The sequence below is a fragment of the Equus asinus genome, chromosome 8 (genome assembly GCF_041296235.1).
Source record: "Equus asinus isolate D_3611 breed Donkey chromosome 8, EquAss-T2T_v2, whole genome shotgun sequence".
Taxonomy (NCBI): domain Eukaryota; kingdom Metazoa; phylum Chordata; class Mammalia; order Perissodactyla; family Equidae; genus Equus; species Equus asinus.
In genome coordinates, this window is record NC_091797.1 from 29,024,324 (window position 1) to 29,040,314 (window position 15,991).

Here is a 15,991-nt window from a genome sequence, read left to right on the forward strand (position 1 = left end):
GGTCCAGACCTGGCCCCAGGATTCTGGTGGCATCCTCTGTTTTGCCTTTGTTTCGCAGGTGCAAACGGCATTTGGCATCCTTGATCTTGAAGGAGGCCCGCTGTTTAACTGACAGCACTGCAGCCTCTAGAGGGATGGTAGAAGCTCAGCACAGCCTGGGGGTTCCATGGGGGTGGGGGCTGCTCTGGAGGGTGTTGAGAAGCTGGGCAATAAGCCAGGGGCTTGGCTGGAGGAGAGGGATTATGAAAGCCAAGGGAATCAACATTAGGGGCAGAGGGAGCAAGTCAGCAGGGCTGGAGAATTACAGAGCAAAGAAGGGGATCCAGGAAAAAGGAAGGCCAGGAGGATTAATGAAGAAGAGAAATAGGGGTTAATAAGCAAGAGATTAGGGTGGGTACAGGCCTCTGGGCTGTTACTCACCATGGCAGTGGTTGGAGTTTGTGCTGTTCCCAGTGTGGCCGGCTCGGCCTGGAGCGGCCCTGGGGCTGGGGGTGCCACAGCTTACTGTGAAGCCGTTCTCAGATTCTGAGAGAAGGGAGTTGTCACAGCTCTGACCTGCTCCCCTAACCACCACTGGATGGAGGAATCCAAGGGGAGCAGAGGAGCTGCCTGTATACCAGCCTTGCCTCCCTGCCAGCCCTCCAGCAACCTCCTCTATGTACCTGGCAAAAACCGGGCCCGGGAGGGGCAGGTCAGGGCACAGGTGTCCTTCTTGCCAGATCGGTTGCAGCTGAGCATGGCTTTTGAGGCACCAGGACTGCTCTGACACTTTACCGGCTCTATGAAGGGGAGAGAGGCCTGAGGAGGGGAAGGCCTTCCTCTCCCACCCTCTCCCCCTCAGTTGGGTAATTTGGAGGAAGAGAATTAGCTACATGCAGAACTGTAATTGTAAACAGAGATTGATGAAGGGATTATTTACCAGAAACTTCATGTCTTTAACTCAAATGGCTACGTTCTCCACCCCCTACTACCTCATACCTTCCTCAGCATGGACCCCCAACATCTCCCCTGAAACTGCAGTGTCAGCTGCAGCCAGCAGAGGGCGCTGCCCACCTGTGCAATCCTTGCCGTTCCAGTGCAGCCGGCCCTGGCCTGCTGGGCAGGTACACTGGTAGCTGCCAGGAGTGTTGATGCAGCTGAAGCGGCAACCTCCTCGGTTGATGCTGCACTCATCCACATCTGGGGGAAGGAGTAGGGTGACACAGACAAATGATGGTGGGGGAAGAGCAGGAACCAGGGAGCAGGCAGTGAGTGAGGACCTTTGGTTAGAGTTCTAGGCACTCCAAGATGACTACTGGCCTGAGAAGAGCTCAAATCTAAGACCTCTTTCCCTTATCTCTAACCCCAGTCAAAAGAATGGGAAGGGGCCAAGCTGATAAGCTTTTTAAAGCCTTCCACTCCTACCTACCAGTGGGCCTGTAATTTGGGAGCTAAGGATGGGAGTTAAGGGGCAGTGATGGGGATGCAAGACAAATTTTGGAGGCAGAATACTGTTCCCTGATACCCTAGTCTCCCAGTTGTCTTAATTCCTCCCATTTCATCACAATGGATGCAGACATGGCACATGCTCCTGGGGATTGCCATAGCCACAAGCCAAATCAGGGACTTGTTCAATTGAAGGGTGAGAAGCTAAGAGGAGCCAGGTGGCTGAGGGTCCAAATTTGCTGGCTTACCCCCACAGTGGGTGACACCATACAGCAGGTAGCCATGATGGCAGAGGCACTGGAAGCTTCCTGGCATGTTGACACATATGTGGTCACAGGTTCGATCAAAGGAACATTCGTCTATATCTGGAAGAGCAAGAATTCAAGCCACTGAATCTGTCTTGGGCTACTTGACTCTGGGACCACTTGCTCAGGTGAAGGGCCCAAGTGAGGGGCCTTGGCTCTCCCCCTTAAATTGAAAGAGTCCCTACTCATGGCCCAGCCCTAAGATCAATGCATACCCATCCCTTGTGCCCTCTCCACTTGGAATCCTTGGAGTCAAGAACTATGAGATCTGGTGTCTATGGGTCAGGGCCACTATGTGTGGTTATGCAGGTCAAACCCTGCCAAGGATATGAATTGGGGTGAAATCCAGTCCTCACTCCTTGCCAAGCCATGTGCCATAGTGTAGAGCTGGTCCGCCAAGAGGAAGGGGCACATTTGCTAATTCACAGCAGGACTATCTATGGAGACTCACCACAGTGTCTACTGAGTTTCTCAGACTCTGGCACTTCTGGCCTCCTTGAAGCTCATTTATCCCAAGAACTGCTCCCAAGGCTTTCCCCTTGGCCCAAGTCTGCTCACCCTGGCAGTTCCTTTCATTGATGAGAAGCTTATAGCCCTTCTTGCAGCTGCATTCAAAGCTGCCCACTGTGTTGCGACAAATGTGGTCACAGCCCCCATTGTTCAAGCGGCACTCATCTATGTCTGGGGAAGCAGGACAAAGTAGAGAGAATAAAAGGTTAATACTGAATACTGGGGACAAAAAGGAGACAGGATCCTTCCCTCCCTCCCAGAGCCACGGAAAATCAAGGAGAGGCCTGGGCCTGCCCCTTCTGACTCCTCTCAGTCTCCCATTTCCATTTCTTCCCTGTTCAGGGGATCTGTGCCATTATACCTTCTTTCCTGGGACTGAGTCCTCTTAGGAGACAGATGGGAATCAGAGTCAGGCCCTCAGGGAATTGCCTGGAGCAGGAAGTAGGTGGGCATTTGACCTACAGGGCTAGTCCATGCCCCTCACTCCTGATGGCCCTTCCCCAAAAGGCTGGTGAATAGGTTTATCCCTTTCCTGCCCCCCACCCCTGCCTGTCACAGGAGTCCTGGGGGATTGTGGCAGATTCAAAGGGGGCAGCCCTTCAGAAAGGAGGAGCTGGGAGAGAGGCCAGGCAGGGAGGACCTCCAGGAGAGCCAGTGAGGCTGGGTAGCTGATGGGGGAGGGGTGGGGACCAGGCAGGGGGCTGGACTAGGAGAGGTCTGGAGAGACTCAGGCCTGAGGCAGCTTTCAGCACTAGGAAGGGAAGGGGGGGACGGGTAATCGGCTTCCTTCCTGAGGTCAAGTTCCCCAAGCTGGTGGCAGACAGGACCCAGGCTACTCACCCCTACTTGGGGGAGGGGGCAGAGAGGGCAGCCTTCCACTTCACTCTTAGCATACCTGTCAACAGTCCTTCCCAGCAGGAAACCTCTCAACTCTGGCTGTCTGACCTACTGCCCCAGCCCTCCCCCAGTCCTCTCTGCCAGCTGTTGGGCCAAAAGACACAAAGAGCGAGCCCAGTCCTCCTCCCAGTTCCCACTCCTTGTGACCAGGGGACACAGACCTAATGAATCATTATTTTCAGTATGTCTACTCTCCCTTTTTCCTCCCTCCACTCCACCTTTCCCTCAGACCTGGCTAATTAAAAGGAGGGGAAATAGAATGGATAATGTGGGAAATTCTACCATAATAATAGCTAACACAAAGTGTTTACCATTTGCCAGGCACTGTTCTAAGTACTTTATACATAACTTATATATAACTCATTTAATCCTTACAACTTTCCTATGAGGCAAGCACCATTATTACAGTGAAACTGCGGCACAGAGATACTAAGTAACTTGCCCAGGATCACAGAGCTAATAAGAGGTAGAGCTGGGATCTGAACTCAGGTAGCCAGGCTCCAGCATCAGTGCTCCCAAGCGCTGTCCTATTCTCCCTCTGACCAGTATAGCCTTTCCACTGGGAAGGTCTGGAGAATGTGGGTTAAGAAACACACTTGTGACCTTGTGCACACTCAATCAGGGCTCAAATATCCTTCTAGACTCAGGGACAAATGTGAATGGCATGTTCATTAACCAAGAGGGTTAGGGACCTGTAGGGGGATAGGAATGAGAGTAGGGAAAACAAGGGAGTGTAGGGGCAGGGGGCACTAAGGAATTGGCTGGACTTTTGTGCCTCTTGAAATGAGATGGGAAAGGTGGACAGGAGATAAGCCTTAGTCATGTCCTCAGTTCTTTATAATAAGGATAGCCTCCAGGGGATTGAGGAGGTCCCATAATAGGTACTCTATCTCTGGTCCCAACCTCAGCCCCTTACCCTGAAGCTCCTGTCCTCTGAAAGCCCTTACCTTTGCACGTCTTCCTGTCTGGCTGCAGCATGAAGCCCACAGGGCAGCTGCAGTGGACACCCGTCGCTGCATCGTGGCACTTACTGTCGCAGCCCCCATTGTTGACAGCACAGGTCTCTGTTTAGGAGGGAGGCAGGGGATGGTAACCGGGTTATCGGCTTGGAGGAGTCCTGAACTTGAGGGTAGTGGAGAGCACAGAGGCCCAAGGGAAGGCCTCGGCTGCCTCCCTGTGCTTTAGAAGGAGCATTAAGCGGAGGCTCCCAGCCCCCTTCCTCCCATCACTCCCAGCCCCCATCCCCTCACAAGTGCAGCCAAGCAGTCCACTTCCCTGCCCCCTACTTGATTGAAACAAGGTGGACAGCAGTGAGGCAGGTACAAGCCAGAGCTGTCAGGCAGGAATGTGCTGAGGGGGTGGAGGAGGTGGAAAGGGGAGGGCGCAGGGAGGGATGGGAGGTAAGTAAGGGTGGCTCTCGCCGCCAGGGAATAAAAAGGGACAGATAGGAGTTTCCTCCTCTTTCCACTGGCTCTCTCTTTGGTAGATGGGGGTCACGGTGGGGCAATCTTGTGAAGAGTGAGCCTGGTGATTCCTAAGACAGCTGAGGGATGACCACCAGTTCATCTTCCCTTCCTCCCTGCCCAGCTGTCTTAAGAAAGATCTCCCTTCCAGGACTGACTGCTCATCCTCAGAGTAGACAGCACATACTTGATCATTTCTCAACCCCTTCCCAGCTACCTCCAACTCCTCCGGGGCCCTCCTTTTAGTTCCTGATGGAAATAAGCTGGCTGTTCTGTTGTTGTTTTACTCTGCGAATGGGGAGATATTATCTAGGGCAGGGTAGGGGGCAAAAGGAGAAGAAGAATCTAGAGGAGAAGGAAGGGCATAAGAAGGTAGGTGAAAGAGTTAGAGACCCTCAGAGCTAAGTCTCTTCTGAAACCCCTCTTGACTGGTAAGTTTTCCCCTTCTATGAGAGGCCAGAGTGAGGTGAGTATGGATGGGTCACTCTCCCTATTTTCTGAATTCAGAGCAGGAGAAAAAACAGGTTTAAACTGCAGCTCAGGAGAGTCAAGTGAGCCCAGGGAAAAACCATCAGCTCAGATGGTGCAAGGCCTGACTGTGGAGGAGGTGGAGGCCATCCTCTGGGGGCCTAGAATTCTCCCATTAGAGAGAGACAGTCTGGAGGCCTCTGCTAGGGAAGAGAGGATAGTGGCTCTCAGAATCAGGGGAGCTGAGTGAGAAAAGCATTGGAGAGTACTATCATCTTCTTGAATCTCTGACTCCTAAGACTCAGGCCCAACCCTTGTCACTGAGGAGACCAGCAAGGCAAGGAATGCAGCGCAAGGCCAACTCTGCCTGTGGTTCCCTGGTCATGCCTGGTTTGGGAGCAGCCACAGTGGGATCTCCTATGTGCCACTCCCACCTTTATCACTCCTGAGGTTCCCCAAGACCATGGAAGAATCCCCAAGCCCAGCCACTCCCGAGAGTGCTCTTAGCATAAGATGATGTCCCTCAAGCCCTGAGCAGGGAGAGGGGAACAGAGATCCTGTGCCAAGTCTAGGTTGATTCTGAGGAATCCAGGATGGGAAGCAACAGAGCTGGCACAATGTCCACCCCAGGCTGGACCAGGAAGCTGGGCATAGCTGCCCACCCCTGCAGGGCAGCACTCTCCAGGGCAGGGTTGGGGCAGCAGGATGGCAGCGCCTCAACCCTTTGTTATTCAGGTCACAGTGTTAAAACCAAAGTTACTCTGTGCTTACTCTGTGGCAGGTGCTTACTAGATGCTCTGTACGCATTATCTCAATCATCACAGCAACCCCAAGGGAAGACTCTTATTCTCCCTGTCTTATAGAAGAGTAAACTGAGGATCAGAACAGAAAGTAGCTTGCTTGAGATCATATGGTTAGAAGGTGGCAGAGCCAGTATGCAAACTCAGATCTGTCTGAACTCAAATGTCATGCTCTTAACCATTATGGTGGGAGAGAATGGTGAGTGATGCTGGGACTGTGAGCTTATGTGGGTAAGAACCTAACAAAGAAGCCCCAAGGAGGGGATGGCATCTCACCCTATCCCACCCCTATCTCAGGTGGCACAGTGGGCATGATGGGTAAGAAGGAGCTGGCTGGGTCTTTAGCTGTGTAGAAAGCAGAGAGAGGGAGTGGGCAGATGGTTGGGAAGGGCTGAGGTGTTAGAAGGTGGCTGAGGGAGAAGGTGGGAGGAGGGAGCAGGAGAGGAAGGAGAGAAAGATTGTGACAGGATAAAAAAAAGACAAAACCAACACGAAGGCTCCAGGGCCAGCTCGTGGGGACTCAGGTTTTCTGTCACCCATGGGCCCAGTACCCAGGCTGCCAGGCGAGCCCTGCTGGCAGGCTGGAGCCCAGTCAGACTGGGCCCAATGGGCATGCGGTTAGTGGGAGCCCCAGCGGGTTAGCCCTTCCCCTAGCAAGCCAGTGAGAGCAAGCGGAGAGAGCAGACATATTTACCATTAGAAACGGCCTGAGGGGGGATGTGCTGCTCTAGCCGCCTTTCCCCTGTTTGACATTGTAAAAAAGCTGTTTAGATGCTGGGCAGGAGCCACTGTGGCCCACTGTGCCCCAGCCCCCTTCCAACCCTCCTCCTCCGCCCTGCAGGCCCAAACCACTAACCCCAAGTGATGAGCCCTGAGACTCCTACATTTCACTCCCCAGCCTTGTCCTGCCTGGTATCCTCAGGGAAGCTAGGCTCCCACCAAGTGACTGATAGGAAACCGAGTCTCAGGGGCAATCATGGGCCCAGTACCACACAGCATGCCAAAGGCACAGCTGCCAAATCCCAAATCCCAAAGGGTGCCTACCCTACCTGCTAAATTATACTGCTCTTTGTTTCCCCACTAAATCTGAATGTCCTGATGGCCCCGAACAATGAAGTTTCCTCCTACCAGGGCTGGGGAGAAAAATGAGATATAGGGCAAGGTAAAATAAGTTCTATTGGAGAAGAGGGAGAGGAACTCAGAAAGAACATAGCTGTGAACCCTAGAACTGCCTCATTTGCTCTCCTACCTCACTTGGCTGTGGCCTGGAAGGCAGAATGGGTCTTGCATTAGAGAAAAGGTCAAGCTTAATAGGGATATTTTCAAAAGCAGCCGTGCCCAGGACTATCAGAACAGAAAGAAACCAGAGAGGGACCCGGCCCCACATCCATGGGCTCTGAGCTCTGTCCTGATACATGCAGCTTTTCTTTGGGGACTGCATGCAGTTTCTTTGGGGAGACTCTGGGGCTGTGTGAGTGTGTCCAGGGGATGGAGGGAGGTTTAGAAAGCGGAAGAATTAGGCTTATGAGGAAAAATGAAAGGAACTGGGACAAACCATCCTGGAGAAGGCAGCCTGAAGACCTAAAAATGTTCCAGAATCTTTGAAGAGTTAGTCTAGGGGAAACATGTAACAGGAGAGATTTTAATTACAGAAGTTTAGAACCGTGTGTGCAAGTCTCAGGAGCTGGTACCTGGGGGAGACCTTTAAGAGCATCAACTGCTCCCCTGTTCTTGTGTCTGGGGGCAAGGCAGTGCTGTTTGCAGAAATGGGGTGGGTCTCTGGAGTGAGATGGGGGAGAGTCTGGTTCTTAGGCTGAATGTCATGTCTCTGATATACACACAGAGTGGACTATGTTCACACCTCCCCATCCCCAGCATGTTGTAGCCCATGAGATGAACGGCCATCCATAAATATTCATGCCCACAGAACAAGCTCGCTCCCTGCTTGGCTCAAGACACAGCCTTTCCCCCTGCCCAAACTCTTCCCTTTCAGTTCCCACTTCTCCAAGGGGACACCTTATCCCATCATCTTTCTCAGCCCTCTGTGAGCACGTAGTAATTGGCCTTCAGGAAAGACCTAAAGATTTAGGGAATTAGGAATTAAACTTAAGGAATTATATTCACCTATTGTACCTGACGATATATGAGGTAAGGCCTAGGAATTCAGGAAAAGGGGTCCAGGTGTTAAGAAGGCCCCAAACCAGGGCAAGAAGGATGGAAGGCTGGAGTTGGTGAGGACATGAGAGGACTACAGGCAGAGCAGAGAGGGAATACCACTGGAATGTGGAGGAAAGAGAAGGAAATAGGGGTTAGGATGAGGGGAGTGGAAAGGAGATTTACAAGAGGAGAGGGAGGAGAGAAAGGATAAAGAAGAAAAAGATACCTGGAGTCAGGAAACCCCATTTGTCAGTTCAGGGCTAGTTGTTCCAGGAAAGAGCACTCTGTCCCACCCTCAGTTCCACAGTGGACTTTGATAGCTCCCATCTTGCCACACTAGTCCAGCAGGGCCTCTGGTCTGGCTTAATCTGCTGCATTGCCCCAGCTCTCCTCCTCCTTCTCAACCACAGCCTTAGTCAACAAGCACCCTGCTAATTATTCCCAGTTTGACAACACTTTATCCTGGATAAAGAGGATGGTGAGGCTCCTGGGGGTGGGGCAGTGGAACCAATGGGTCTGGGAGGAGAAGAGGGTCAGGTGAGCCTTTCAATCTTTCAGAGTTGTCCCTCACTAGATCTGGCATTGTCTGGGTCTTCAACTCACTCACCAGTCACTCTGCACCCAGTACCTGGGCCCCATGTGCTACCCCCGTCCCCTGGTTCCCAGGGTCCCCTAGCCCCACCCCCACCACAGGTGGACTGAGTTCTCCACTGGCCTCACCCACCGATGCATGTTTTCCCGTCGGTATGGAGCACAAACTTGACATGGCAGCCGCATCGGGGACCCTGTTCTGTGTCATCGCATGTGTGCTGGCAGCCACCGTTACCATAGTTGCACGTCACTGTGTAGAGAGGGCAGGAGGCCTGTCAGCTTGCTTCTCCCTGGGTACCGTAGTTCTCCATAACACGGATACTGGCCCTCTTATCTAGTTGCCTCTCCCATGCTACCTTTTCCTCCCACCTCTTGCTGCTGAGCCCCCCACACCCCTCCCCTTCTCCCCCACTGCCATCCCAATGATCTCACATTTACAGTCCCGTTGGTTCTTGGTGAGCTCGAAGCCAGGGCGGCATTCACAGGCAATACCCCCTTTTGGTGTCTCCCGGCAAATGTGAGCACAGCCATGATTCTTGTTCATGCAATTCATTCCTTCTAAAAGGGAAGAGGTGGGCAATGAACACTTTGTAGTCCTGTACACCTAGAGGAAGAAGAACTAGAAGGGATAGTTTGGGCCAAGGGAAATGGGAGAATTCCACTGGCTGCAACAGAGAGGAGACTGACTCTTCCACTCACAGGCCCCCATCCTGCCCACAGAGCTGGGTGCTAAGGAGCAGAGCTCAGAGCCATTCTGAATGATGTATAGGTATTGATACCCAGCCCCAGGAAAACTTACATGATCACCCTCTCCTTCAAACAACAAAAAAATAGTGTCTAGGGGTACTGGCCCAGTGGTGTAGTGGTTAAGTTCACATGCTCTGCTTCAGTGGCCCAGAGTTTACTGGTTTGGATCCCAGGTGTGGACCTACACACCATTCACCAAGCCATGCTGTGGCGGCATCCCACATACAAAATAGAGAAGATTGGTGCAGATGTTAGCTCAGGGCCAATCTTCCTCACCACCACCCCCCCACACACAAAAAAGTGCCTAGGTATTGTACTAGGTATTGGGTGGATTTAGGAAGGACCCAGAAAAATATAAGATATGATCTCTTTCCTCAAGGAGCTTATAGTCAAACTGGGAAGAAGATAAATAATATTTACAGTGTGAGTGGGGAGTAATTGGGACAGATGATTACTATATGATTTTACTCAACAAATATTTATTAAACTCCCACTAAAAGCAGGGAAGAATATTAGGTTCTGGGGATACAAAGATGAATGATATAGTCCCTGCCCTCAGGGGGAAAGGGAGCAGAGTCACAGAAACAGATAACACATACCCCACTATTCCTGCCTGACCCTCCCAATCCAATCTAAAGAATAAGGCATCAGTGAGGCCCTCTCAGATAACAGCAGCTTAGAGCTCAGCCATCTACAATTAGGAATGACATCCACCTTGGGTCTGGACACAGAGGATGCCCCACAGTAGCCTCAGTCCCACACTGACCCCAACCCCAAATGAATTCTCCCAGATTTTGCCCTAACACAGAGTGTCTGTGCATGGAGCCTTAGGATGTGATTGGGTTGAGGGACAAGAGAAGAAGGAGCTAGCAGAGTTGAGAACAGAGGGTGAGACCTAGGGACTACTGAAGGAAAGCTCCCAAGAAGACTGAGAGAGAAGCCTGGGAGTGCAGGGCTGGGCCCTCCTCGGTCATGGGCTGACCTTCCGGCCGCTGGATGCAGGTGTGCTGATTGTCGCTGAGGAAGAAGCCTTCCCGGCAGTGGCACTCATAGCTGCCCATCATGTTGACACAGCTCTGCTGACAGCCGCCGTTGCCCTCAGCACACTCGTCCACATCTGTGCAGGATAGGTGGTTGGTGAGGCCATGGGGTACAGGTCAGGTCTAGCATGTACTCTGAGACTTCAGCACCAAGGGCTGAGGGCAGTCTTCAGAGTCCAGCACACCCGACCCCACCCCCAATCTAACACCCAGCCTTAGGCCAGGCAGTTCTCACCCGCTAATCAGCTAATGTTCCACTGCTCATGAAGAGGCCACCCTAAGAGGGCAGAGCTGCGGAGCTAAGCAGGTGGGGAGAGGACATTTGAACATGGCTCACTTAGGTGAAGAGTTGTCTCCCTTTTCCTAACCTGTTGAAATTGGGCCTGAGGGTAGAGGAGACCAGGAAAAAAGCCAGAGCAAGAGGAACGGAGATGAATATGAGAATGGAGATTGGTTGGGGATAGGAACTGGGGGCAGCTGGTTGTGATGAGCAGCCAGGGTATCAGAGAACCTGGGAAAAGACTCAGTGTGCAAGGAGAGCTATGGCCATGGTGCTGAGGTCAGAGGGGCAGGGTGGGGAAAGGCAGCAAGCTTCAACTCCTTGCAGGGCAGGGACCATTTCGATGGACAGGCCACAGCTCCGTCCTTCCTCTCCTCCCCCCCATGCCTGGGCTTGCTGCCATATTCCCTAGCCTTTCTCCTATTTTGGTTTAACAAAACAAAGTCTGGTAGCTTGGCGGGGAAGGGTGAGGGGAGAGCTGCCAGGCCACACCCTAATCACCACCTCAAATCACCACCCCCAGGTCCCAGAGCCAAGCTCATCCTGGGGTTCCCACTTCAATGCCTTGACTCCATCTCTATGCTACCTCCTGCCTTCCCAAGTCCACAGCCCTTCTCAGTTTTCCTTGGCCCAGGACGTATCATGGAGATTGGTCCCCAAATGGAGCAGCTGGAACCTAGACTTCTGAGGGCCTCATCTGCTCCTCTCTTCTCATCCTCTCTGCTGAGCCCTGAAACCCTGACCTTTCTCCTTCTGGCCAAGGGCAGAGGGGCCGGATCCAGCAGGCCCCTGCCTAAGAGATACACCTTTGGGAAAGCCAAGGAGTTAGACTTTCCTTTGCCTTGTTCCTGTCTCTGCCCTATCTCTCACTAGACCCCTGACTTCTCCCCATCCCTGTCTTCCTGTTCTTACCCCATCCTACATTCCATCCTTCTGTTTGCTCCCTTCTGTTCCAACCTTGTGACTTTGCTATTCTAGCCAAATTCCTTCCTCTAATTCTCGGTGGGGAAACTGAGGCCCAGGGCATAGATGACTTACTCAAGGTTCCCTTAAAAGCCAAATGTAGGGTTAAGACTTTGAACCCCAACTCTAGGGTTAGGGTTAGATAGACCTTTGCTCCCCCTTCCATACCTACTCATTCTCTTATCCCTCTGGTTAGTTTTCCCCAAAATACTTATAGGAAAACTAGACTTGGTGAAAATTGGAGGCCTAGAAAAGTCAAAGAACCAAAAGAACTCAGAAACTGATGTTTGCAGTCCTGGTCCAAGTTTCACAACCTCTTCTTCCCAAGGAGTCCTCAAAGAGGACCCTCACAGGTGACTGGACAGATGAGTAGTGAGGTCTTTCCTTGGCAGCTACAGTGGTAGGAGAAGTGGCCAGGGGTAGGGGAAGGGCCCAGCAGGATCAGGGTTTAGAGGCCTGAGTTGGGAGCAGAAACCTATAAGCCTGGTCCAAGGATGGAATGTCACTGGGTTTGGAGGTATCTCTAGTAAGGAGGCTCTCCTAGGTCAATGGGACCTCAGATAATTCATCTGTTTGTTTAGGTGGGGGGTGGGGAAGCAACCTAGCCTGCTTTTCTGGGCATCATTTCTCTTGCTTCTCTTTCTTTACTGGTCTTCTATTCTTCTAATCTCTTATTTTTGTTTTGGCACCAAAGAGAAAGAATTTGGGGAAAAACCCCTGGGTTCACATCTCAAACCTTTTTTCTGCTATAGGCTTCAGTTTTTCTACTTGAGGAAGAATCTGACATGGTCCCAGTAATTTTCCAAAATGATACAGACCAAAGTTGAGTTTAGTTCCCTAGAGATTCTCCTATCTCTGATCCAGCTCCTGGGGCAAAGGAGATCAGGTCGCAGCCTCAGAAGTGAGGAGGGTGAGCCTGGAGATTGAAGGAGGAGCTGGGAGAAAACCAGCCTTTAAGGATTACAGGCTCCCCAGGGCACAGGGAAGCACCAGCAGCAGCATCGACGACATTCCTCTCCTTTATTGAGCACCCACTGTGTGCTTAGGATAGTACAGGGCTCTCTACACATGTTCTCTTATAGTGATTCACTCAGCACCCCTCTGAGTGGGATATTACTATCCCCATTTTAGAGATGAGGAAGCTGAGGTTCCCATAGACTAGTTGATTTGCCAAGTTGAAGGCCCCACAGCTAGTAAGCAGCAGAGAGACCCAAGATCTGTCTGAAGCTAAATCACCTTCCCACCACACTCCACCCTCTGCAGCTAAACCTGCTATTGTCATCTCCTGGCGCTTGCCCTGGGAGCACTTTCTAGCAGCATCTCCTCTGACATTTTTCATCCAGCAGCAGGATTATTTCATTTCAGCGCCCAGTCTCAAAGGGGAGGCTGACCTTGTTCTCTATTTTGTGGGAATGCAGCTTTTTGATCACTTTCCTCTCCTTGCCTGGGAAATGGGAAATGTTCCCCACAAGACACCCCTACCCACATCCCTCTCCCTTGCTTACCCAGACAGTTGTGTCCGTCATGTGCCAGGTGGAATCCATCATAGCAGGTGCATCGGTAATTGCCAGGGATGTTGACACAGTCGTGCACACAACCTGCATTATCCTCTCGTTCACACTCATCCACATCTGTGGGCAAAGAGGAGCTGAGACAGCTGGACCCACCTGCGTGCCCCCCACTGTCCACCCCCGTGCTCCTCCTTGTGGTGGTTTTTGTAAAAAACATAACCTGCATGTGCGTGCGTGTGTGTGTGTATTTACAGTTACTTTCATAGCATACAAATAATTTTGTATTTTGTAATTCTCAATTAAACTTGTCATAAACATTTTCACGTTTCTACCCAGTCTTTCTAATTACCACTGTACATGGTTGCAGAATATTCCATTCTGTTGCTATATCATAATTTATTAATCCTTTTTCTCTATGGTTAGATTTTTTTCCCTAAGACTGGCACCTGAGCTAACAACTGTTGCCAGTCGTCTTCTTTTTTTTTCCCCTTCTTCTTCTCCCCAAATCCCCCCAGTACATAGTTGTATATCCTAGTTGCAGGTCCTTCTAGTTGTGGCATGTGGGACGCTGCCTTACCGTGGCCTGACGAGCGGTGCCATGTCCGTGCCCAGGATCCAAACCAGTGAAACCCCGGGCTGCCGAAGCAGAGCACGCGAACTTAACCACTCGGCCATGGGGCCGGCCCCAGATTTATTCCATTTATTTTACCAGCATAAATAATGCATCAAAGAACATCTTCTCCCATATATTATTTTGTTTCTTTGAATTTCCTTTGAATAAGTCCCTGAGTAAAAATTCTTGGGTCAAAGGATAGAAATACCTTTTAAGATCCCTGCTAGGTATGACAAAACCACTTTTCAATTTATAATGTCACCAGGAATTAACAAGTGTACCTTGTCCACTAAAGTCTTACCAAAACTGAAGGTCATAAATTTAAAATAACATCTCAAGACTGCTTTAATTTGCGTTGCTTTAATTATAAGCGTAAGATGTGTTTGTTTATGATATGAATTTCCCCTGGGGTAAACTGTCTGTTCTCATCCTTTGTGGGCATGGTATAAGGGTCTCAGGATGGAAGTTCCAACATCAGGGAACCTCAGGCTTTAGTCCCATGATTCTAATCCCCCACCCAGCCAAGCCGTATGGCTGTGAACTACTCCCACCAGGGCCTCAGTGAACCTATATAGTGCCTTTGTGCTAATTAGAAAATGGCACCCTCTCTGGGAAGAAACAGCTTCTCCTCCAACCCTCATCCCCATGCCAGTGTACTATGGCCAGCTGAGGGCAGTGGCACTGGTTTCCCCTCTCCAGCAGATCCCCCTTCTTCAGATGCCCTTGCAGCCTCACCTTTGCAGTGTTTACCATCTCCTGTGTAGCCAGACTTGCAGATGCACTTGTATGACCGTGGGGTGTTCTGGCAGATAGCATCGATGTGGCAGCTGTCCGTCCCCTCCACACATTCGTCCACATCTGGCAGGGACAGAGGAGGCACATGAGACCCTCTGTCGGTGCCTCCCTCTCCTCTAAAATAGAGACAGTGATCCCTCCAGAAGCAGGTGCTCTCCCACAACCCTCTGACTTCACAGTGGGCTGACTCTGTAATTTCAGGAATTCAGAAAGAACCCCCCTTCCCTTCAAAAATACTTAATCCACAATGACAGCTAAAATTCCATCATTTGAAACACTCCTCTTTGATTTAAAAACAAAACACCCTTGGACTGGATAGCACACTTAACTTGATTAGAAATATTCATTCTAGTGTGAATGTTTTCCTTTCTTAGGAGCAGGCTTAGGGGGTGGGGGAAGAAAAAAGGCAGGGCAACAGTGGCCTCTGGGAAAGTGGCAGGGTCCAGCAGCCATTGGTAATTAAAGGAGGAAGGAAGGGAGACAGGGTATCTGAGGAATCCTCATCTCCCTCACAATTCTGCTCTCACTTGCCCACCATGGCGCCAAGAATCTTTAGAGGAAAGAAGTTCCATGCTGGAAGATTTCCCTTGGCCCCTATGCTGTCAACAGCGGAGGGACCAGGAGCTGGCAGGGCTGGCACTAGCAACCTGAAGCCTGGTAAGTGCAGCCCTTGTGGCTCTCCAGCTGTCTCAGGCAAGCCCACCCATCCTGCCTCCCTGAGCGCTTTCATCTCACTCCAGGTGCTCTCTCTCCTGGCCCTTGCTCTGACACCAGGTGCTAATCACAGAGCTATGCTAAAGGAAGAGGTCTCCCAAGGTCTAGCAAAAAGGATGGTTCGGAAAGGACATAGGAAAGAGTCATTTATCATCTTGGGCAAGAGTCCAACTTTTGGGGCAATGTTATGATGCCCAGAAATCTGAAGTGAAATAAGGAAAAATGTTTCATTCAGTTGAAAATGCTTTATAAAGTGTGTTTGTGAAAGGTGCTATGCTGAAGGCTGTGGAGGCTCAGAGGTGACTCAGCCCAGCCAAAAGAAGAGACAAGTAACGTGAAGCAGGATGGGGTTGAGTGCCAGGAAGGCATTAGAGATAAGGTGAGGGGGTCCCCAACTCTGGCTGCACATCAGTCAGCTCCCCTAGGAGATGCTCAAGCGCCACCCCTAGAGGTTCTGGTCCCCTCTGGGGTCTGGCCATCAGTACGCTTCTAAAGCTCGCCAGGTGAGTCTAATTGCAGCCAGGCTTCAGAATCTGTGTTCAAGGGAAGATCAGAGGAGGAAGAGACTATTCTGGCTGTGAACTGGGAAACTCAAGATAATGTGTAAGTAGCAACCTGCAAGTAAAATAAATGGGATTTGAAATCAAGACTAACTTCCAAGTGTGATCTGTGGACAGCAGAATTGCCTGGCTTTTGTTAAAATGCAGATTCT

The 15,991-nt window shown here is 51.0% G+C and overlaps 2 protein-coding genes across 6 annotated transcripts in view; one reads left to right on the forward strand and one right to left on the reverse strand.

The window, feature by feature from the left end:
* TCP11 (t-complex 11) overlaps positions 1 to 15,991 on the forward strand; it is a 132,656-nt gene that overhangs the window by 14,875 nt on the left and 101,790 nt on the right. The window lies entirely within an intron of this gene.
* The window catches only part of SCUBE3 (signal peptide, CUB domain and EGF like domain containing 3), a 34,975-nt gene that overhangs the window by 7,148 nt on the left and 11,836 nt on the right, over positions 1 to 15,991 (reverse strand). For 2 of the 3 annotated variants that reach the window (XM_014846255.3, XM_044776504.2), the window contains exons 2-14: positions 14,506 to 14,628; positions 13,152 to 13,277; positions 10,346 to 10,480; positions 9,049 to 9,174; positions 8,750 to 8,866; positions 6,563 to 6,610; positions 4,085 to 4,201; positions 2,289 to 2,411; positions 1,674 to 1,790; positions 1,054 to 1,179; positions 663 to 779; positions 421 to 525; positions 10 to 126 (exon numbers count right to left, since the gene is read on the reverse strand). In XM_014846255.3, the coding sequence (XP_014701741.1) occupies positions 10 to 126; positions 421 to 525; positions 663 to 779; positions 1,054 to 1,179; positions 1,674 to 1,790; positions 2,289 to 2,411; positions 4,085 to 4,201; positions 6,563 to 6,610; positions 8,750 to 8,866; positions 9,049 to 9,174; positions 10,346 to 10,480; positions 13,152 to 13,277; positions 14,506 to 14,628 (1,497 nt within the window). The remainder of the gene's footprint in view (positions 1 to 9; positions 127 to 420; positions 526 to 662; positions 780 to 1,053; positions 1,180 to 1,673; positions 1,791 to 2,288; positions 2,412 to 4,084; positions 4,202 to 6,562; positions 6,611 to 8,749; positions 8,867 to 9,048; positions 9,175 to 10,345; positions 10,481 to 13,151; positions 13,278 to 14,505; positions 14,629 to 15,991) is intronic. The other variant, XM_014846256.3, reaches the window with a different exon arrangement.